Source organism: Pelodiscus sinensis, chromosome 1, assembly GCF_052426305.1.
Source record: "Pelodiscus sinensis isolate ZL-2025 chromosome 1, ASM5242630v1, whole genome shotgun sequence".
Classification (NCBI taxonomy): Eukaryota; Metazoa; Chordata; order Testudines; family Trionychidae; genus Pelodiscus; species Pelodiscus sinensis.
In genome coordinates, this window is record NC_143052.1 from 199,720,401 (window position 1) to 199,743,853 (window position 23,453).

At 44.6% G+C, this 23,453-nt stretch overlaps 1 protein-coding gene across 6 annotated transcripts in view; it reads right to left on the reverse strand.

Annotated features, from left to right (window-relative positions):
* Window positions 1-17,633, reverse strand: part of DDX3X (DEAD-box helicase 3 X-linked) — a 32,619-nt gene extending 14,986 nt beyond the window's left edge. For 2 of the 6 annotated variants that reach the window (XM_006133961.4, XM_006133959.4), the window contains exons 1-7: window positions 16,906-17,632; window positions 14,480-14,537; window positions 13,305-13,355; window positions 6,890-7,024; window positions 4,837-4,960; window positions 2,807-2,968; window positions 2,615-2,714 (exon numbers count right to left, since the gene is read on the reverse strand). In XM_006133961.4, coding sequence (XP_006134023.1) covers window positions 2,615-2,714; window positions 2,807-2,968; window positions 4,837-4,960; window positions 6,890-7,024; window positions 13,305-13,355; window positions 14,480-14,537; window positions 16,906-16,950 — 675 coding nt within the window. In that variant the 5' untranslated portion in view covers window positions 16,951-17,632. Of the gene's footprint in view, window positions 1-2,614; window positions 2,715-2,806; window positions 2,969-4,836; window positions 4,961-6,889; window positions 7,025-9,474; window positions 9,535-13,304; window positions 13,356-14,479; window positions 14,538-16,905 lie in introns of all 6 variants that reach the window. The other 4 variants (XM_075912986.2, XM_075912993.2, XM_006133963.5 and 1 more) reach the window with 4 other exon arrangements.
* Window positions 17,634-23,453: the final 5,820 nt, after the last annotated feature.

The following is a 23,453-nucleotide window of genomic DNA, read 5'->3' on the forward strand; positions in this document are numbered from 1 at the left end:
GCTGGTTTTAACAACCACACACACAGGGGTTATCAAAAGTACATGTGTGTGGAGAAATTCAGAAGGGTATACAGACTAGGAATGTGAAGGACTAGTCAACTATCCAATAAGCATTTGCTTATCAGATTTTTGACGAAACTAGTCGCTTCCCCACCCCTCTTGTTGCCTCTATCAGAAAGAGGCAGGGGAAGGAGTACTTCAAAGCAGCAGTGCTGCTTGAAGCCTGGGACCAGATGCCAGGCTCCACACAACGCTGCCACTATAAATCTTAAATAAGTTTCCTACTACAGAGCCCACAGTGAAGTCTCCCTGTCAGCGAGGCTGCCAGTCCCTGCCAGCTCTGCTCCACAGCAAAGCTGCCTCCTTGGGAACAGGGCAGAGTTGAAGCCATAACATTAACAGCCAATTAGTTAAAACGCTAATATCCCTAATGTATGCACAAGATTTGGAAGCCTCTACTTGTGTAGGTAGGTTCTCTCCTGGCTGGTCTCAAACAGCTCAGGAGTAGGGACTAAATTCAGGAAAGCAGTCCAACTCAGCTTCTTAACGGTTTGTCTGGCAGTCTTAAGACACAGAAAGGAGATGTGTTATGGTACCAAAGTCCAACTGTCAGGAGATTTTCTACAAGGGAAAGGTAAAGACTCCTAAAAAGCAGGCCATGGGATCACTGTCTAGGCTAAGAAAGTGCTATTATGATAGCTACTGCTTGCTTATTTCAGTTTCTTCAAGGCCTTAAAGATCAATGATGTTCAAACAGGTATACAGAGTGGACAAAGTATTCCTTCACAAGCAGAAGTGGAGACATTTCGCATTGATGGAGCTACAAAAGCCCACTTCCAGAATTCCTCTTCATGGCCTGGGAAGTGACTGCTCAGATGCTATGGAGCCCACTTAAATTCCACTGTAGTGCATGCATATACATTCTATGCTGGAGCTCCTAGAGAGAATTCTAAAATCTATATGGCTGAAATTGTACCAAGATTTTTAGCCAGTTAGCTCATACCATCTAATAAGCTTACTCCAAGTTGTGTTACAATGCAGTTACCGGTTACAAAAAGCTTCCCACTCATCTCCTTGCTTGCCTTTAGTAAATCTTTCACCTCTGGTCCAACTCACACAGCTAATCATGCCATGGACTAGGGATGTTAAACATTTATTTTAGTTATCTGCAAAAACATCACTTATACAATTACTAAAATACTCTGGGGGAGGGAGGGGGTGAAGCAACCAGTGCATTCCCGGCTCCTGCCTGCCACCCTGCAATGCTGCCTCTGATACAGAGGCAGCAGCAGCATAGAATGGCAGCAGCCCGTCTGCAGGGAGTTCAGAACCCTCCCTGAAGACAGAAGCTGCTCCAACACTCCCACCTTTTTCCTCCTCCTGGGGCAGGCAACAAGGGATGTGGGGAGAGGGGGGGGCCCCACGTCACAGGACCCAGCACATGCAAGGAAGATGACAGAAGCTGGCTCCTCCCCCCTCCCCCCGATACAGAGGCAACAGTGGGTGCACGCGCACACACCCACCCACCTGTTAAAACAATAACCAGTAAGCCTCGTCTTTAAAACAGTTCATCCCTACCCAGGACCTGATCTTAAGAATTTAAGATTATAAATCCAGCCATAACCTTGGACAATTACCTCACTTGGGCGCTGCCCGGTAGGTTCCCACAGGACCAACCCAGCAGCACCCCAGCTGCTCTACCCGAGGCATCCCACAACAAAAGCCTGGTCTGCTGGGGGGGCACGCACTGGCTGCGCCCCCTCTCCCCCCAGCAGACCAGGGAGACCCGAGCAAAGCCGGCCAGGTGGCAGGACCCCCACCACCTGGGCAGCTTTGCTCTTGTCCCCCTGGTCTGCTGGGGGGGGGTCCAGCAAAGCCGCTGGACCCCCCCAGCAGACCAGGGACACTCGAGCAAAGCGGCTGCCCGCGGGGGTCACGCCGCCTGGGCGGTTTTGCTCCCAGGCAAATGAGCCCAGGCAGCGGCTTTGCTCGGGTGTCCCTGGTCTGCTGGGGGGGGGAGTGGGGGGGGGGTGTCCAGTGGCTTTGCTGGACCCCCCCAGCAGACCAGGGAGACTGGGAGAAGCTTTTCTCACCCCGGAGGACATGGGTGGCGACCCGCCGCCTGTGAGCTCCGGGGCGAGAAAAGCCCTGTTTTTAAGTGCAGATCCGACGTAAGTCGGGGACTGCCTGTAGAATGAAGTCTCCCAGGAAATAAAGGCCAACACAATCGTTCCCATCTTCTAGTCCAAATTCATGGTACATTTATGTAACTAACCTACTGTGAGTACAATGCAACAAGTTTAACAACAACAAAATTCCTCCCTTAAAAAAAAAGCTTAGAAGATGCTTCAACACATGCTTCTTTCTAGATGAAATCTTTCCCGATCCACACTTGTTTGTTTAAAGCTACACAAGTGAAGCTGTCAAAAACAAACCATTCAGAGTTTGCTAACCAACTGCTTAGTCATGTTTAGATCCATAGAAGGAAAATGCTGACGACATGGTTTAAATAGAAGCATTATAAAGCACCCACTCAGTAATCCAGTTTTACCTGGAAGTTTGTTCCTTAGTAAATGGCAAGTGAAGATGTAGATGCAATAATTAAAAAGCTTACACTTTCAATATGTGGAGGACAGTTGTTGCCTGTTGCCTCAACAGGAATGTCATCATATTTCTCAAAGTTAATGCCTGTATTGCCACCGGAGAAGAGCTCTCTGAAAGCAGAAGACCAAAAGATATCAGTATTCTGTTCATTAATCTAGATTTGAGTGGCATGCTGATACTTAACTTCATTTAAATTACTCACTGTTCCAGACGATCACTTGGAGGAAGTGGTTTTGACCAATCATCTTCATCTGACTTTTCAGACCAGCGACTATTTCCACCACGGTCAAGTCTGCCAAAGCCACTCCTATCACCACGGCTGCCAATACCATCATAGTCACCGCCTCTTCCACGATCGTCATATCTAAACATGGTAAAAAAAGTTAAGCTATATTTCTAAACAAGGGCTACTGTCTAACGTGCAGAACTACGGCCTTTATGTTTAGCTTCATATTAAAGGCCACACATTAGGTAGAATAAGGTCATGCGATTTAGATTTAGAATATAAACATTCACCAAAGTAGGGCTCCCTGCCTACTGTGCTACTGTATTCTGCATATTTTCCTTTGGTACAAGTTAATGATTGATGCTGTGGGAAAAAATTTACAGTACTGATTCACACCACTCAACTGTTTTCTAGAGCATCAATAAGACTAATCACTCCTATAACTGGCTTCCTATTTTGATTAAGTGACCACATTTTAAAAATTAAGTCATAAATTGGAATCTTCCATTTTACTTGTAGAATGGCAATTCAGAATCTCCCCTTCACATAAGTAGTATTACAAGTTTTACTAAGACACTTCCCTCCCCCCCTTCTAGAAAGGTGACAGTTTTATACTAAGGAGAGACATTAAAATAATTTACCCACATGCTCATTATGCAGTGCCAATTCATTGCATTTGCTTTACAGGTAAAAATGCACAACTGGCAAGTTTAAACATACGCCTACAAATGGAAAGTTTTCCAAAGTGCACTTAGCCTGGTTAGGTCAGTGCTAATCAGGTGAGCTCCCACTTTGTAAAATTGGCTTTGGATAAAAGTAGAAAAGAGTCCTTACCTGGGTTGCGTTTAGTTTTTAGGTCTGGTAAACCATGTTTGAGAAAAATCAGGATACAGGACTAACGAGTCTCAAAAGGTCATTCTCACCACACTTGTGCATACAACATGGTGTTTAGAACTGACCAAATAAGGGAGAGAACCTGCAAGAGTCTTACACCCAATTGTTTTCATTAACTTTACTCAGATTTTTGTTCTCAGCTAAACTTTTAGTGAGAAAAAAATGTTGAGAATATTCTAACTTTAAATTTTATCATTTTACATTAAGCATTTGGCTAGTTAGTGGGCAAAAAGCGTTCACCAATGATGCAAGCATCCTATTGCCATTCCACAGACGTAGCAAACAACTCCAGTGTCATTAGCTAGTTCAGACTCAAATCAATTCACTCGGGGAATGTCTACACTAGAAAATTATTTTTAACTGAAATTTGAAATAACTGGAAATAACAAATCAAAATAGCATGTCCCCACTACAGGGGAGCCTGATAATTACTCCATGGCAGGCTCCATTAATGTGAACAAGCTACTTCGACTTAGTCCCCAGTACTTTCTGGGGCTCTAATTACTTTGATTTAGTCTGGGGAGTAAATATTTCAAAATAGCAGCAGCAGAACAGCCACATTAGTGCTATTTCAACGTAAGTGTTATTCTCCAAGGAAAGCATGAACACAGATTTCAAAACAATGAGCTTGAGAATGTGGATGCCCCGCTTATTTCAACATGAGGATGTTATTTTGAAATAATTTCCTAGTGTAGACCAGGGCTTAAGTGTAAGTCAGTTTCTCAACCTTTGCACTGGCAACCCCCTACCTTAAGCTGAGGTCTGAGCCACCCTGCAGCTGTAACACACTTCAGCTTCCTTTATGGGGCCCTAGACAAGGCCTTGTTTCTTACCCCCTTAATATCAGTTTTGCTTACAACCCCTAGGTTGAGAAACACTGATTTAAGTTATTTATAGATGAATACTTGCTATCCTGAAAAGCTATAGCTTTTCAAGCAAGATGCTCATTCTGCCTCCCCAAATTGTGGCAGCAAATTACTTTGGCATCCCTGTTGCATGCCATATCCATAACTGAAGCCAAGGGAGGCAAATCAGAGATATACCATAAAAAAACCACACTTAGTCCTTATGTGAAGTTAGTTTTGTGTTTCATGGAGCAAAAAGATACTAACCTTCCTCCTCTTGACCCATTCCCACGTTCACTAAAGAAGCTTGATTTTCCACCACGGTCAGTCCGAGCACCAAAGCTGCTGTATGCATCCTTGTCTCTACCAGAATCCCACCCACCGTCAAATCCTAGATATGGAAAGAAAAGGGTTACTTTATCCTGAATAAAGACCTATTAATTCTTATGAATAGTAAAGAGCAAGAAACTCACTTTAATCTAAAGACACCATGAAGGCACGCATGGTTATGAGTTGGACAAAAGGAAAACTCTGTGCAGTGCCCACACCCCCCACCCAAAATACAAATGATTTAGCACATGAGATGCTATACTCAAATTATTCTTTATTAATGACAAGTTAAGAGATTTCAATTTTAGAGCTCAAATTGAATAATCTATACTGCTTATCAACTATACAAAAACCAAGGCTTAGGACAGAAGGAGCCACATGCAGTTCTTTTACTGTTAAAGCGTGGCTCTCCAAACTGGTAGAGAGGAAGGAGAGAAAGCCTGGACCTCTGGAAGGACTTCTGCCCAGCAGGAAGAGGAGTCTCCAGCAGCGCTGAAGCCCTGAACCCCATCAGATGCATCCTGGCTCCTAGCTCTCAAACTTCAAATTGACACATGCTGCTTAGAAGGTAAGTTTGGCTACCCCCCAACTTTGTATCAAAGAGTCTCAGTATGCTGTACTTGTAACCTGAATTGCTGCATTTATTAATTTTTTTTAAAGCCATTGAGATTAACTAGTCAATTAGAGCTCAATCATGTTCTGGGAAGCAGTGCCTATGGCCATTCCATGAAGTCACTCTTCACCACCCTGCAGCCATAGTGTCTCATTCCTCATAGTTCCATTCTACTCCAAATAATGACTCTTGAAAGTCTAACTTTGGAATTAGAGAATCGAGCAGTTTTTCTTGTGTATAAATTCAAGCCCCTAACTGCCTTTGGGCTGCTGAACAGAAGTGTTCTCTAACCCTAGAAGAGAATGAGTGAGTGAGTGGATAAAAAGCAAAACTCCCTGGCTCCCACCCAAAAGGGTAGCAGTCAACTAAATCTGTAAAAGTGTTATCTTTGCTCCCAGAAGTTTTGGGATGGATTTTCCTACTCTTGAAGGCTCGCTCATACAAGACTTTTACTTAGGATAAGCTGAATACAGACTGAGATCCTGTCTCTTTGCTTACCTGTTTAAAGACAGGAAATGAAATATTGAGCCAGAGAATTCTCTTTCCTGTAAGCAGACCACGAAGGGTGCAAAACGAAATATCTAATATGGGACATGATAAATTTGCAAATGTGTGAAGTCACTAATGGTAAAGTTACAGTTTGAGTGCATTAATGTTTGTTATGGTTATATGTAATTTCTAGGGTATTTGCATTTTGGCCAACCAATCTGCAGTCTCCTACCATCTCAAAGTTTTAGCAGGCCAGTTTAATGAATAGTGTGCCTATTTACATACAAGCAACTAAAAAAAAGCAACAGAGTACAAAATTTTGTTGTGGGTGCTTTCTAACGGCATGATGTTTTGATTACAAACCAGTATTCTAGCTAGAATTGAGTAGCTATAGCACTGGACTGGGAAATAGGAAGTCAGTTTAAGTCTTTGCTTAAGCACAAATTTCCTGCATGAGCTTGGAGAAGTCACTTAGATAGGATTACAGTCTTTTAGACTGCAAGTTGCAGCAGATTCACCCCTTTTCTATTCTCCATTTGCCAATAAGTTCTCCAAAGCAGACCTTTATCTATACAATATAGCAGCAAACAATGCCACTTAAGTTGTTAGTTTAGGGCTGTAAGCCTTACTTTTTGTATCCTGGTAGTGGAAGACAAGCTGTTGAGCACTTATTAGTGCATAGGCTACTGCTTAAGTCCAACCAACTTCATTAAGCCACAAAAATTCATGAGCTCCATCCTGCATGCTACAAGTTTCAATCTAACAGAAGCTTTTGGGAAGAAACCTATTCTCTAGTTGTTACAGCAGACCATTTCTCATCTTGTCTTCACATCAACTGTAGGAGAGCTGTTGGCTTAAAGGTGACAATTTAACAGTCCCCACGCCCACCTCTGTCATCACGTCCGGATCCTCCTCTAGATCCAAACCCACTGCGATCACGATCATAGCCATTCATCCGGCTGTCTCGGTCATAGCCATTCATATAGCCATTACCTCCGCGACCAGAGTCCCAGTTGGGGGAATCTTTGGCAGAGAATAAAAAGTGAAACAATTAAAGGAAAATGTCACTCATGCCAGTGAGCAGTTTTGCAAGCTCCAAAGCACCAATCCAGAGGCGGTGTAACCTGTACTGCCAGAACGCAAAAAGCTGCAGCAATATAAAATCCTTCCAAAAATCAGGGGGTCCTTGTAGGTCCCCATCTTTAACTAGGGCTGGAGACCACTTACTGGGCAGGATCCATGGTAAGAATGTAGTTTAAGTATATAAAACATTGTTCAAACTCTAGAATCTCTCCCCTTGAATCGGCCAAAACCAAATCGGAGTTTGCTCAAAAGGCTCCTTTGAAAGCTACTTTAGTTGGAGAGACTAGAAAATATTAATGAACTAAAGAATTATCAAGAGTCTCCTGGGCACTGTGTTTATTGCCACACTGTAAGCAGGTGTGGCCTGCTGCAAGAACGTCAAAGTAGTTGAGAATAGCTCAAGTACTTCAGTTATATGAAGAATAGTAGCTGAGGAAGATTAAGATTCTCCCCTCCAACTTTATCTGCACCTGAGTTAATTGATTAGAATAAGCCAAGCCATCAGGCTTCCTTTAAGACTGAGAAAATATTTTTTCCCACTTGAAGACAATTACACAGGATGAACTCCTAAGAATTTGAGACCATTGAGTATGCAGTGTTACATAAGCAAAGCCTGTTAGTCAAACAAGCCTTAGTAGCAAATACTGCTTTGCAAGACAGGTCATGGAACTGGTTTTAAGGAAGAGGAATAGATGTGGTTAGCAATCACTAACTGGGTCCAAAATATTGACAGCTGCTTTACTGGAGTCATATGTTAAGAATTCACTGGTGTAGAATGTAAAATCCCAGGAGGTGAAGATTTTTGATATCCTTCATATAGGGACTGAGACCCAGCAAGACATAGGCATACTGAATTTGTTTCAGAAAGGTTTAGACCTTGTGTCACCACACAAAGATACGCCAATTATAGTCAGTTCAAATCTTTGTTAAAAGAACACAGCTTTGTTTAGAGACATGCAGCCACTCAAAGACAAAACATCTATACCACTGCAATCTGTCATTGTACAGAAAGAAGCATTCAGAATGCAAGTCTTCAGTTTGAATGAATTGTAAATCTTCAATTTATGAAGGCAAGCTGAATAGATTACAAGTTTAGGGAATGGAACTGTGCAGCTATGAACCAGCAACTGCTAGGAAGCAGTATTTTAAGTGAAGCACACAAACATGGCAAGCAAGATACAGGATTTTACAAAGTATCATTTATACCTATGTGCTGTCCAAGCTAGATTACATACATACAGGCTTTGAGTTGCACTATCAGTTTTCAACTACAGAGAACTTTCAAACCTTGGTGAAAATAGCACTGAAACATTTTGTTTAGAAATAAAAGGCTGGTGTAAGTTGATTTAATTTGCAAGTGTCCGTTATAAAGCCACAGTCTCAACAGTTTATGGCAAACTTTCATTCCCCCGCTCCCCACTATTATATTGCATTGCTTCAGTAACCACTAGAAATGTAAAATCCCATTTAATTAACCAGTTAACTGATTAAATGGGGGTGAACCAAGGGGCTTTGGTGTTGGCAGCCCTGCCCTACCTCCTGCCATCACTGCCCACTCCCCCACCCGTACAAGGCTGCTGACTCCCAGCCTTGCCTACTGGACACCAGTTCTAGAGAAAGCCATAAAAATGTGACAGTCTGTTAGAGCTGATAGAGGCTCAAAAATGATTAAGTTTTTAAAAGACTATTCATATCTTCATACACCTATGGTGATTAAGTGCAGAATGGCAATGGCTTAGCTGATTTGGCCAAGACTGCCACCATCTTAAGGCTAAGTCGAGGACAATGTTCCCTGTAAGCTGTGCGCTTAGGTAGCCACCCAACAGATTCAAATGTCACCCAGCTGAGGGCACACAGCAGGCAGCATGTGTTTTTACTAGTGGTGTACATCTATACATGCTTTGGTGCACATAGTACATGGATGGACAAAAAGTTAGAGGGAACGCTGTAAAAGGCTACAATTTTTTAGCCTGGTATCTCTACTGTACTCCAAAAAAAAATCCAGATATTTCTACTGTTTTAGAATTGATAACAAGGTTATCAGCTACAGCTAAATGAACAATGGTCAGCATCAAAATGCTTTTGTTCTGAAAGCTTGCTTGGATACCAGATACAGTATACATTCTTAACAAGCTCAACTATAAATGAAGTCAAGAGATAACATGTGACTGCCTTAAAGTGTTGCATAAAAACAAATTAAGCCAAGCAATATACTAACACCAGAACAGCTGTAATGTGCTCAGCAAGGATATGGTTGCCAATCTGACAAAGACAAAAATGCAAATTACAACATCTTGTTAATTCATTAAGACATTGTGGTATAGCCAGTTTCAGCTCATGCTATAAAAATAGCATAGTTATACATCATTGCACTGATGATACGGACTTACAGCTTCTTGGTGGTGGCCCTGAATTGGAATGGTAGTTTTTCATGTAGCTACAGATATTTCCTGTTGTAAAGAGAGCCATGAAAACTCCAGTGATATAACAGAGACAAAACCAAAAAGTTTTAAGAAAGCTTGACACAAAATGTATTATACACTGTCTCCAAGCAATCATAATTCCATCAACCTGATAGCTTCTCTGTTGTGCCTTTGGTTAAGTGTACAAAGATGAAATTAAGTGCCTGAAACAGCTATAAGAGTCTGGGGAAATCCATAGATTTCCAGAGGACATTCCACAGGCCAAAGGCTTTTAGTGTCTCAGGCATGCCTCATAGAAAGTGGTTGTCCCATTCATGCATCAAATAAAAAGCACAGCATCTCATTTCATCAGGTAACATTAAACAGTGATTTAGCCAGTTAGTGAAATGTAAACCCAATTAGAGGGAAGAGTCTCCTACTGCTCTTTAGAAATATTATCTTGGGCCAGCAAGCATTGATTGAATCATTTCCACTCCAGAATTGTTCAATCAGTCAAGGATTTCTTAAATCAAAAGGGTTCTACTGCAAGTGAAGCAAAGAGTCTCTCCTAGTGATAGTTCAGAAGAGAATTTTAAGAATGTACCCAGATTAGAAGATAGAAAAGCAGCTCTTCTATAGCCCACCCCAACATGCCTTTGGATCCACAGCATTAAGCTTCTCCCTGCAGTACTTGCATTCTGAGGAGTCTCCTTCTGAAGAAATATGGTATAGAAACTCCATACAGCAAACTTCCGATAATCCCTCATCTTTAGGACCCAAGGGGTGCCGGATTATCAGATATGCCAGACCATCAGAAGGTGGGGCTATGAGGGGTCTAGGGTGGTGTGGGGGGGATGCCACCCCAGACCCCTCATAGCCCCCCCTTCCGATAGTCCAGCTCTGCCCCAGGCATCCCTGATTCAGCCACTGCTGGTCAGTTTCAGCAGCAGCTGAACCTGGATGCCTGCGGCAGAGCAGCTAGGGTGCTCCCGGGTTGGTCCCACAGCACCAAGGGGCGGCGCTACCGGACCAACTCAGCAGCACCCCAGCTGCTTTGCCCCAGTCAGCCGCCACTGAAACTGACCAGCAGCTGACTCCAGGAAGCCCAAGGCACAGCTGCTCTGCCTTGGGCTTCCGAGTCAGCCGCTGGTCAGTTTCAGCGGTGGCTGAATCGGGGACAGCTGTGGTGCTGTTGAGGGGCCAATGGAGTTTTACTGTATTTAACAATTGTGGAGGTAGACTACAGCATTTTTTTACCAGTTGCAATAAGATGAGGTATTGCCATCCCCATAACTTCAGGGCCAATGCAATGCATAAGTTTAGAAAGTTGTGGGCTGCAGTAAAGAGATACAGGTCATATCTAACATCCACTCTCTGCCAGTGAATTTAGAATGAGTTACTAGCAACGGGGGGGGGGGGGGGGAGGGCGGCGCGGGGGGCGGCACGAGAAGAGTACCAACCTTTGGGCTCCACCTTCCTGTTGCTGAGGTCAGTGAAGTTTGGAACTTCACTCTAAATGCAACCCATCTCTTATCAATCCATTATTTTTATGTAATATTTTCAATTTAAACATCCATTAACCATTCTCTTTCTCTGAAGCACTCTTAAGTTCCAAAGCCTCTTAGCTGAATATGCTATAGGCTTTGTCTATACTGCAAGTTTGTGGCAGAAAATATGCTGAGGGACTCATTAGCACAAGTCCCGACATCATTACCATATTTTCTGCAGTATCTTTCTGTGTAAGGGGTTTTTGCGCAAGATCTGCAGAGGCATCTTGGGAAGCGGCTACACAGCTTCTTTTTGCACAAAAACCCCTTATGCAAAAAGAAATGGCAGAAAATATGCTAGTGTTGCAGCAACTTATTTGAGTCCCTCACTAGCATATTTTCTGCCACAAAAAAAAGTCACAAGGTAGACCTAGTCAGAACATAAAGCAGCACCAAGTCAACCTGTTTATAGGCAATCCCCACCCTAGGAGAATGAAGAGGTATTTCCAGCTGTCAAAGTATAAGTGCTCTGCTCAACAGTTTTAACCTTTAATTTTTATAAATGCTTTCAAAGCAGAGCAAGTCTGTTCACGGTTTATGACCATGTTTCTCAACCAGTGGTACAAGTACTGTTGAGGCAACTGAGACAAATTAGGCGGACAACTGAAATTTGGAGAACTGAATTTGTTTTAAGTTTTACAGCATTTGGAAATTTTAGGGTGTGAAAAGTACAAAAATAATATTGCCCACCCAGCTACAATTAAGTTGTTTAAACAACTGTGTTACAGTTTTCAGATGCAATGGTAGAAAAAAAATGTAGGTACTGGGGGGGTACTTATTTTAAAAAGGGGTACTTTATTAAAAAGTTTGAGAAAGCACTTGTGTATGAAACTGCTTCAGGAGTACAAAGTTGTACAGTCAATTAGATTCCACTTCAATATCTCCAAACAACCAATTGGTGACAATAGCCCAGGAATATTAGTATTTAGACTAGATCCAAGAAGTGAACACACACAGGGATCTCCATTAGAGAGTACACTAGATTGCGAAAAGTTTAACAACCAGTTGCATATGTTCTATTTAAGAGGCTTGATATTTAACTACAGTCAAGATTTGACTAATTATAAGAATGTAGTTTTAAAACATTTTTAAAGAGTAACAATACACAGTGATTTTTGGGATTAGTTGTGGTTTCTCTGAATTTAGTGTAATTCCTGATTTAAGCTAATCAGTATTCTTTCCACTAGCTACTTGGCATTAAGTAACGACATAGCTGATTAACACTTCAGTAACACCAATTGTCAGACGCTGTAGTTTTGTTTGCCCAACTCTATATATTGGGCTGTCAGTTCTGATGAGAAATTGTGCCATTTTTGCTCCACCTATTCAGTGGATGCTGCCCAAATGCAACTGCAGTAGAGTGAATAGTATTTACAGAGCTGATTGGAAGAATTTCCTTCTGTGACTGAAAAAGAGGTTAAGTTCCCCAGCTATATATTCCATTGATATGGATGTAGTTTCTAACTTTGCATTCCAAAAACTGTCCATAGATCAGGCAGTTCCATTTTATCTGATGCAAGTATATAAACCAGTTTATTATATATTCTGTTTCCTTATTGCAGCAGAGAACCCAAAGCTTGATTTTTTTTGGACCCCAGGAAAAAGGACTAGGGCACAGACTACCCTGTTGCTATGCCCAAGATTTTAACAGGTATAACACTGAATCTTAACTGAAGCACATCAGAATTTTACTCTTCTTAATAGCCAGAAACAGTATGCTTACACCTGAAATTGATTAAATTCAATCAAGTGCCTTCTATTCACAGTAAAATGGATTCAGCTGGTTTACTTCCTCAGAAATGACAGGAGTGAAATTAACTAATTTACCCAGATTTCACACAGCTCTCAAAGAGATTATTCCCACACTAGCACCAGTGAGTGACTAGAACAGATACTGCTGAACCGAGATTGCCACAGGGACAGTCATTTATAGGACTAAAATAGTCTACTTTGCTTGAACACTGTCATTTGTTTATGAGATATGCAACTTCAAAGCTGATGTAGTCTCAGGCTCCCATTGCACAAGTAGCTTGGGAGACATCCTGAACAATATATTCAAGTGACAGTTCAATGAAGTTAAGCTAATGATGCAGCCAATGAAAGCCATAGTAAGTAGCACATTGTTATCTATACTGTGAAAAGTGATGTAAAGCATCAACAATCTGAAACGCATGTCTGACAAAATGAGAATTTAAGCATTACTAGATACTTGCAAGTGTCCTTTGCTGTATGTTAGCATTAACAAATACCACCACATTGACACACACATACCCTGTTTTGAAGGTTCTCTATTCCTTAAATGAGGAGGAATGTATCGACCTTCTAAAAAGAAAAAAGGTTTTGTTAAAGAAACACGTACAAAAATGTATTAGTAGCAGCACCACATTTATTTTCACCACAACCACAGAGCTTGTTCAATTACCTGCCTGTTAGTCTCCTCATGCAAATCCACTAGCCCATAATTGAGGCATAGAATCTACCTTAAAAGCAGCCTAAGTCAATGCAGGTACAATGACCTAGGCATTTGTACTGCAAGAGTGCATAGGACATTTTTCTGAAAGAACTTACTTGTGCAGCTATTCTACTAAACCCAAGTGTGATAGTGCTGTTTGACCTAACAGCTCTATGCTTTAGAGCTTCATAGCAAAGAGATGGCTGGTTCTCTAGTTTTCCTTGGTCATTTGAGTTGGGACTAGCTAGATTTGACCCAACCTGAGCATCAGCTTCTGAGACAAAAGGTAGGGCTCAGTTTTAATATGTTGACTCTTCAGGAAACAGTGACCACAAATACCATTTTAAGAGGACTTGCCCTAGCAATTGAAATGCTTCTTGTTGGCTTCCCCAATAGTGATGCACATCAATAGTTGGACTAATCAAGATATTCTTGATTAGAGTGTAAATATTATACAGGAATCATAATGGGAAATTCATACAATTTAAAGGGAATTCCAGCCTCTATTGACACCACCCATATCAGGGCTTCAGTCCTGTGCTAGAGTAAAGAGCCTCCCAGAAATGTATTTAATGCTGTATGCCACAAGATGTAATTTGCATCTTCAAAGTGGTACTGCCTTACCAAGCGAAAGTAGATTGTGATTCTGAGATGACAATGAGTTAAGACAAGAGTCAGCCCTAGTAACTAACTAAATCCTCATGCATCTTAGCTTCTAACTAAATGCCTGCTTCTGGTGGAGAGACCAGAACTAGTCAGTCTCAACCTTGAAGACCTGCTCGTATTGAAACAGGAAAGCAGTATTAATCTATTCCACTCAAGGAATCCGTGCACCCTCCCCTCCCCCCCCCCCCAAAGACAGTCCTTTTATTTCAAACTGATTTAATGTAAAGGAGAAAACTTAAACATACTAAACAAGCAACAGCTATTTTTCTATGTTTTTAGACTTTAGCCAAAAGAGAAAGAACGTATACATTTTAAGATATATACTTACTGCTTGCTGTGCTTCCGCCACTCTGAGAGTCTGAGTTATTCAGGTCTAGACCAGCAAACTACCAAAAAAAAAAATAGCATTTCTATAGTTGACAAATTGATGGCAACATATTAGTGACATTAAGAATTCGATCACTAATTAAATTTGGGCTGTTTGGAGAAATGGAAATGTTCATAAGAACAAGTAGACCATCTTCCAGAGTACAGGAAAAGCAATTGCAAGAGTGTTAAAACAGATCCCATGATATCTGATGCTATGCTACTTTTATAGTGTGACATTTTTAATGCTTCAGTGCCCGCAAATGAATGTGATCACATACAATGGCTTCTTGGTAATCAGAACCTAGCATCCAGCAATTGCAATTCAACAAATCAAAACTTGCAGTCATTTCCCTCATATGCTACTGAACTTACTACCAGGCCCCCATATTTTCTTTAGGATCACAGGAAAAATTCCAAAAGGGGGCTTTCCGTGAAGTTATTAGGATTTCAAACAGTTTTAAGAAACCAGAGTTGTGCAAGAAGTGGCAACAGAACAGTTTTAAGGCACACACACAAAAATCAAACTTTATTTATTGTAAGCACACAAGATGGCTTCCTTTTACTGAACCAAGCATCATGCTGCTGTTTGGGAGGCACTGCTATAGTAAACACTTTCAAAATGACTATATGGCACTCAATCTAGACCTTAAGCATAGATATGGGTTGCTTTGGATTCTTAGATTTTTTTTTAGATACAAAACCAGCAAGTTGAATTAAAAGACTGTGTACACAACTTTTGCTACCAAATCAGCCAATAACTAAATATGTTACTTCAACTGTTAACCTGCTTGCATTCATAGCTTCAATGTCACCTATTAACAGGGACTACTAAAAATTATCATAAGTCTACAGGCAAATCCAGTGTGCCTTTTGTTGCCACAACGAAAGATTAAACTCAAGTGAGGTTAGGTGGTCTACTAGCTGCACAAGTCAACTATCATTTATTTAAAAAGTCCCAGAGAATTAAGATGAGCAAGATTCAGAGAAAGGCTAAAACCAAGAAGTTTCTACAGTTCTCTGAAACTATGATTGCATAAGACAGGATGGCTTTTGACAGTGTGCTCTTTCCGCTTATGTGAAAAGTGAAAGAAACCTTCAATGTGGCTCTTTTTCATCACAACACTGACTTGTATGAGGGACGGGTGAGAGAAAGAAGGATTACTTCCTTTTACATAACATGTTTTAACGCCCTCTTTAAAATTTACTCATTTCTTCCATTACTCTGCAAAATACACAGCATGTGTTTAGAATGTGACAAGCATCACAACAATTCGGGGGGGGAGAGGGAACCATGGGGAGACGGGAATCAGAGATTCCACCGATTCCGAAAAAATTGCACCCTTATCACAGCCTGCCATTTTAGCCTAGTAATTCTTGAAGCGGTGAGAACGGCTTTATGAAGAGAGAGTCGCTGCGGCCTCTGCCCTGGCATTTCCTCTCGAAGTAGGTCAGACAGCCGGTCCCTGCTCCGAGGAAACACGTGACCTACTGCCAGATTAGCCGGGCGGCTGCTCCCTACAGCATCTGAAATCCCTGCTGCACCGCCGCGCTGAGATGGCTGCCGCACTGTTCAAGAGGCGGGGGAGGGATGGGGAGCGGGCTCCCAGTCACAGCGCCGCCCACCGAGGCCCAGACTCCCCTAACGGGAGGGCTCGCGGCGCGGCCAGCCCCAGCCTCTCCGCGCTCCCACGGAACAGGCGCTGCGTCCAAGCTCAGCGCAGATACAGGAGGCCGACGGGGCCGCTTGCGACCTCTGTCCCGTTAGACGCGGCTGCCCGAGTCCCCGCCCCGCGGGAAGGGAGGGGGCAGAGGGGAGGCACGAAACCGAGTCCGCCCGGGAGACTCGCCGGTTGCGTGTAAATCGAGCCCCGGCCCAGCTACGTCACCGGTGCCCAGGCCAGCAGCAGCAGCGGCCGCGAGAACAAAGAGGTCTCCCCGCCCCCCCCTCCCCGCCCGCGCGCCAGTCCCCGGAGCGCGCGAGACAAAGGCCCGGCCCCGCCGCTTGCCTCCGTCACACGCACAATGGCCGCCATTGTCCCCCCCCCCCCCCAGCCGTTCCCCGCCGCCGCCGCCAGGGGTCCGGCCGCAACAAAAGCCGGGCTGCGGCCCGCTCGTCAGACCGCCGCGACACGCGCATCCCTGCGGCCAGCACCCCCCCCCCCCCGACACAAGGCGGCGACTAATCGCCCCACGACCGAAACTGCGCAACAATTAAATGCGCAGAAGCCGGCGGGAGCTCGGGGGGGGGAGACACGTAAACAAGAAAAAAATTATCGCGACGCCATCGCCGAGGATGGAGGCGGAGTTGGCCGCTCTCAGAACAATCGCGACTCGACGCAGCTCCCTGACCCCGGCGCTGATCGCGCGGCCCCGGCGCTCCCTCACCTGCTGGTCTAGACTGAGGGCATTTTCCACCGCCACATGACTCATAACGAGAGATCGTCTCGGGAGGTCGCGCTCCGCGTCTAGAGAATCAGATTCGCCGGGTTTCGAACTCGCCGCAGCTGCTGCTTGTCCGCCTCGAATCGCTTCACTTCTCTAACTGAAACCCCCCCGCCTCGGCCGGGCCTTTATATACCCCAGCGCCCTCCCTGCCAGCGCGCTGACTTCAGCACGCAAACTACGCCCACTTTCGGCTCGTTCCCTTCCCCCACCACTTGCTGCAAGGATCTCGCGAGAGAACCGGCAGCTTTGTACTAACGGGGGGGAGGGGAATGCAGAATTATCGCGAGATCTCCGCTGGCTCGTCCCCTCGGCTTTCGACGGAGGTGAAGTCGTGTGAGGTCTTCTACCATGGGCCTCTATGACCCCAAGGGGAGCTGTTCGGCTTCCCTGGAAGATACCGCGAGATCCCCTCCTGGGTGTTCTCTCCCCTCCCCCTTTCCAATTCCGGATTCTAGGGGAGAAAAAAAAAACTCCAGAAATCTCGCGAGAGTTTTTCGCGCTCCCCCTCCCTTCGACTCGGAGCTCGCGAGAGCGCTCATACAGCCCTGCTCTCGTGCGGGGACAGATCGTTCTCTCCAGAAAGAGCCGGAATCTAGGTCACGTGGGCGGCCCTGCACGGGCCCGCCGCCATCTTGCGAGCTTCGCCGGCGGCGCTGCGCAAGCTCTAATGGAGGCCCCGGCTTGAGCCCTGCGAGCCGCGGCGGGCGCGGCAGAGAAACTGCGCGAGCAGCTGGGGCGCGGCGTCACCGTCCGGCCCGAGTGTGACCTAGGGAGGGAGCCCAGGCAACGGGGCGGGGGAGGGGCGTCCCCGCGGGCTGGTGCCTTGTGGTAGCGCCCGCCGGCCCCAGTGTCTCCCCGGGGGATGCGGGCAGCCTGGCCTAGTGGCCCCCGTCACCACAACCCGCCCCACCCCCTTAGCACCCCACAGTGGCTGCGCCTCCGCGCTCCCTGCCCCAGGCAGCCTGTGCCTGCTGCGCCGCTCTGGGACAGGCCGGCCTGGCCTTGAAGACCCTGCTGTGCCCATCAGCTCCATGGGCAGCGGTGTCAGCCGTGGAGTTCGGTTGCGGTGACGGCAGCTCCGGCTCACCCGCTGCGCCTGCCTCGGGGCCATTCCCCACTTGCCCATCGAACGCCACAAAGTCACCACCTGCTCCTCACGAGTCAGCAGGCTGCTAATGTCGGTGACAGGCCCGTAGCCAGAGGTGGCTGGCAACAAGCTCTTCTTTATTTTGCAAGAGCATGATTGTTTATTTCTGAACAACCTTGTTTCCTCCACCTGCTGTATCGTGAATTTAGGCTTGGGTTCTGTATTAGTAATACCAATGAGTAGTCCCATCAAATCTAGGGTTCTGATCTATAAGTGTGTAATCAGGGAAGGAATTGCCTTTTAACTACATATTTGTATGGGACTTCGCTGGGCCTTGATCACAGCCTCTAGTCCTTAGATCCACAAAGTTTAGTTTGGTATCACCAAGCTCCTCCACAACAGTGCTCAAAAGCTGCTTTTTCCTTGGCACATAGATTTTTGCTCTAGAGAAAAGCTTGGGGGGGGGAGGAGGGTTGAGAAGCTTTAGAGAGAAGATTCAGAGCTTGGTGGCCAGAGAGTAGTGGTCGCTGGCTGGGTGCCCAATTTTGAAGGCAACAGCAGCACAGAAGTAAGTGTTAGATGAGCTTGTCATCCTAATTTCTGCACTGCTGCTGGTAGCGATGCTGCCTTCAGAGGTGGAGACCCCATGCTGGCAGCCACCACTCTGGTCAGTCCTTAGAGCTAGGTTGCAAAAGAGCAGCAACTGGGAAAGGGGGCATCATTTTATAAATGGAAACACAAAGAAGGGGGGTTATCAAATAAGTTTGAGAACTACAGTCAGAGATGACATAGGTATTTTAATTTTTGCTATTGGGCATGTGTGCAACACCTGTCTTCGCTATAAGTCCCAGCAAGTGCCTCAAGCCAGATAAAGATAGGTATTACTCTGTCTACCTAGCCTGGCGAGCCTAATCTGGTAAGGGAGTTCTGAGCACATGTACTGAATCAGATCCTATAACACCTGAGGATTTGGTGTCTCCCTTTTGTGTAATTAGTGGTTATAACTCTCACCTGAGATCAGAGACCTAAAGTCAAAGCCTCTCTCTGCCTCATGGGCCATAAGGACTTGAGCCGGGGTCTCCAGCCTCTTAAGTTTCATAAGCATCACGGTGGAATAGCACTGGCAGGAGAGAGTGAAAATGATACATATGTGCACACCCTTTCAGAATAGCTCATAGTTCTGTGGTTAGGACACTCCCAAGACATAAGATTGGAAATCCCTTTTATTCCACTAAGCAGAGGTGGAAAATGAACCTTCCACATTCCAACAGAATACTCTAACTTAACCTATACAACATAGAAACACCCTTAGCTACCTGTGGGAAAAGTAGGGGAGCATATACAGCCACATCATCCACTTGGCAAGGGCTCTTCCTTTACAAAGACAGGCAAGGAGAGCAGTACCATCTAATCATAAAGACCATTGTTTTTGTACTCTTCTATAACACTTGTGCATCAAAATCCTTTTCTATTCAGATGCGATATGCAACCATCTCCTACCCCCAAATTCATAAGCAGATTCCCCACAACTTTCCCTGAAGTTGAAACCCTAAAGCTTGAAGTCCTCTCCTAGGATTAAACTCTTAGCAGACTTAAGTATAAGCAAGCAACCTTCCAAATGAATTGTACCAGAGTCCCTTTCACAGACAACCAACTAAAAGAGCATAGTTTCTGTTTTTAAGCAAAATACTTACCATTCTTCTGGTTTGTTCCTCCATAAAGCTCTCCAAGCCAAATGTCTCAACAGAGTTAAAAGCATGTGTGTTCCCCAGATGTGTCTATTTATGTAATTTAAATATTTGTAGGTGTGTCTCCATCACCAATGATACCTGAGATTGGTATAAAAATTACTGGCTCTGTATTTTAAAGGAAAACTGTTGGGTTGTTTAGAACCCATACTTAGTGTTTAGAGGGGAAAGGGTTCTAGAAAACCTAATGTTAACAGACATGTTTTAATTCATTTTCTTCTACATTTTGTTTGGATTTAAACATTTCCCTGCAATGTTTGCCACCCTGACACAGGAGCATTATTTGTCATATTACATAAGAATCAGAGAGTGATTAGTCCCTTTTCATTCAACAAACTGTAAAGGGACCATATTTATGTAGATCCCATCCTGCAATCAGTGTGTGCATGCAAATCCTGGTGTCTGCTGAGCCTCACTGAAGGTGATAGAGCTCTGTGTCACTGCAGCAGGTTGCCTGTGTATTACAGGGCAAAATCAGTGTTTCATTGAAGTCTCCCCTCACAGAACAAATGGCAGGATTGGAGTTTTTAGTGTGAAGATAACTATATGCACCTGACTCCTGCCATTGATTAGAGATGTATTTTTTTCCTTGTTTGTCACTTCATTCATTTTCTGCATTTGACAATACTTTGAGCCAGATTCACTAACATAATTAAGTTCCTGTCTTTCTGAGCACCTAAATCTGAACTAGGCAGCACTGACATACTTAAAAGCACTGCTTAGTAGTTGCCTGTCTATAGATATCTACGTTCTCACTGTCCAACATGCACAAATCTGCTTAAGTTTTGATGCTGCCACATATAGCTCAGAAGTGTAGCCCAAGCCAAAGCTTTGACAGTCCCAAAGCAGAATTATCATACTTCATGTTCTCTTGCCTATCTCACCAACAGACTGATTCTGTAGGCATGCTCTGAGTGTACTCACAAACAAAGGTGGTCTGTGCATATCTGTGACAGAGAGTGAGAAAATATCCAGTAGCCTCCAGTCTCTTTCATTGAAGTTGTTCCACTTTGTATGAATAACTGGATATTTTATGGATATAACTGGATATTTTATGAATACTCTTCCATATTCAGATGAGTAGCCTATTCACCAAACTATAGAGTCAGTTTCTGTTACCTAATAAATATTTATTTTTTCAAGTGGTTGCTTGTGTTCATTCCATAGTAAGTATGTGTGTGCCTCATGCAGAGTTGTCACATGCCGCTGTGTGCTGGTATAAGAGCATGGAGGTACCCCTAAACCTCCTCATCAACCATTACTCTCAGCAATAGCTACTGAAGAGATCTCAGACTTATCATAAACGCTTCTCTCCTTTATATATGAATTGTTTTTTGTTAGGCATTATTTAAGTGCGAACAGGTGATTGCAAACAGGGAGTTTAGAGAGAGAGTTCTCCAGGTAAGGGAGAAGTGACTACAGGACTCTTGAGGGAAGTGACTATCTGTAGTGTGTGTTGTGTTTGGGGCTTTCTTGCTGTGTGTTGAGTTTGTGTTTGTGAGTGTAGTGTGTGTGTGGTTTTTTTTTCTTTTTCTTTTCCCTTTCCCTGCTCCTTCTACCCCCCCAACTCTCACAGAGTGTGTGCTGTGACTGGCAGCTGGAAACTGTTGCCTTCTAATTAAAGTGTGAAATCTAGAAGCCTCTGCTGATTTGGCTGAGCCTTGGTGGGGGAGGGACTATCAGGCGGTCCAGGGCTTTATAAAGGAGTGAGTCAGCGACCAGGGAACTTATGAACAGGTGATTGCGAACGGAGTTTAGAGAGGGTGTTGGGAAGGGGGCAAGATATTCTTGCCTTTCCTTTAAACCCTTTTTTAGGACAGCAGGTATGAATAGTGATAGGTCTGTTGTTGTTACCTGCACAGCATGTGCCATGTTTGTCTTCCTCCTGGAAGAAAGAAGGGATCTCATCTGCATTAAGTGCAAGCTGGTCGCCATTTTGGAAGAAAAAATTAGAGGACTGGAGGCCCAAGTGTTGACCCTCCGCTCGATCAGAGAGGATGAAGACTTCCTCGATAGAAGGCAGCGTTTAATCCTGCAAGGCAGGTGGAAGAGCCAGAGAGGGCAGTACAGGATGAGGAAGAGAACTGGCAGCATGTAACTTCTAGAAGGAAAAAAAGGCCAGTACAGGAATGCCCCATTGCTACAGATGTAAGTAATTCTTTCAGGATCTCTCCACAGGCTCTGCGATGGTGAATGCTTTGGAAGGGACCTCTCAAGGAAGAAATCAGAAGGGAACCACTTCTCTGGAAGGCATGGGATGCATAGTCCTAGAGATGGGGGTTCCACAACCACCACCCACAAAAGAAGAAGGCAGGTGGTGATGGTCGGGGACACCCTCCTAAGAGGGACTGAGCCATCCATCTGGACCTGGAATCTCGAGAGGTGTGTTGCTTACCAGGAGCTCGAATTCTGGATTTGACTGAGAGTCTTACAAAACTGATCAAATCTTCAGATTGCTACCCTTTCCTGCTTCTCCATGTGGGAACTAATGATATGGCCAAGAATGACCTTGAGTGGGTTACTGCGGATTACGTAGAGTTGGGAAGAAGGATCAAAGAATTCGGAGCGCAGGTGGTGTTCTCGTCCATCCTTCCTGTTGAAGGGAAAGGACTTGGCAGGGATTGCCAAATTGAGGAAGTAAATGTGTGGTTGCACAGGCGGTGTCGGAGAGAGGGCTTTCGGTTCTTCAATCATGGGACTATGTTCCAGGCACAAGGATTGTGAGGAAGAGATAGGATCCCCCTAATAGAGGAAGGAGCATCTTCACGGGCAGGCTTGCAAACCTAGTGAGGAGGGCTTTAAACTAGGTTCATTGGGGGACGGTGACCAAAACCCTGAGGGCTGTGAGGAAGTCGGATACCGGGAAGAAATGCAAAGAGGAACGAGGAACAAAGGAGGACCCCTGATTCGAATGGAGAGGGTAGGGCGATCAACTGGTTATCTAAGGTGTTTGTACACCAATGCGAGAAGCCTGGGTTACAAACAGGAAGAATTGGAGGCCCTGGCCCAGTCCAAGAAGTATGATTTGATTGGGATAACTGAGACTTGGTGGGATGACTCACATGACTGGAGCACTGTCATGGAAGGGTATAGACTGTTCAGGAAGAACAGGCAGGGGAGAAAAAGAGGAGTTGCACTGTATGGAAGAGAGCACTATGATTGCTCAGAACTCCAGCATATAGAGGGAGAAAAGCCTCTTGAGAGTCTATGGGTCAAGTTTAGAGGTGTAAGCAACAGCAGTGATGTTGTGGTTGGTGTCTGCTACAGGCCACCGAATTAGGTGGATGAGGTAGACGAGGCTTTCTTTGGACAACTAAGAGAAGTTTCCAGATCACAGGCCCTGGTTCTCATGGGGGACTTTAATCACCCTGACATCTGATGGGAGACCAATAAGGCAGTACACAGACAATCCAGGAAGTTTTTGGAGAATGCTGGGGATAACTTCTTGGTACAAGTGCTGAAGGATCCGACTGGGACCGTGCGCAGCTCACAAACAGGGAGGAACTAATAGGGGAAGTAGAGGTGAGTGACAGCCTGGGAAGCAATGATCGTGAGATGGTAGATTTCAGGATCCTGACCAAAGGAAGAAAAGAGAGTAGTAAAATACACACTTTGGACTTCAGAAAAGCAGACTTTGACTCCCTCAGGGTATG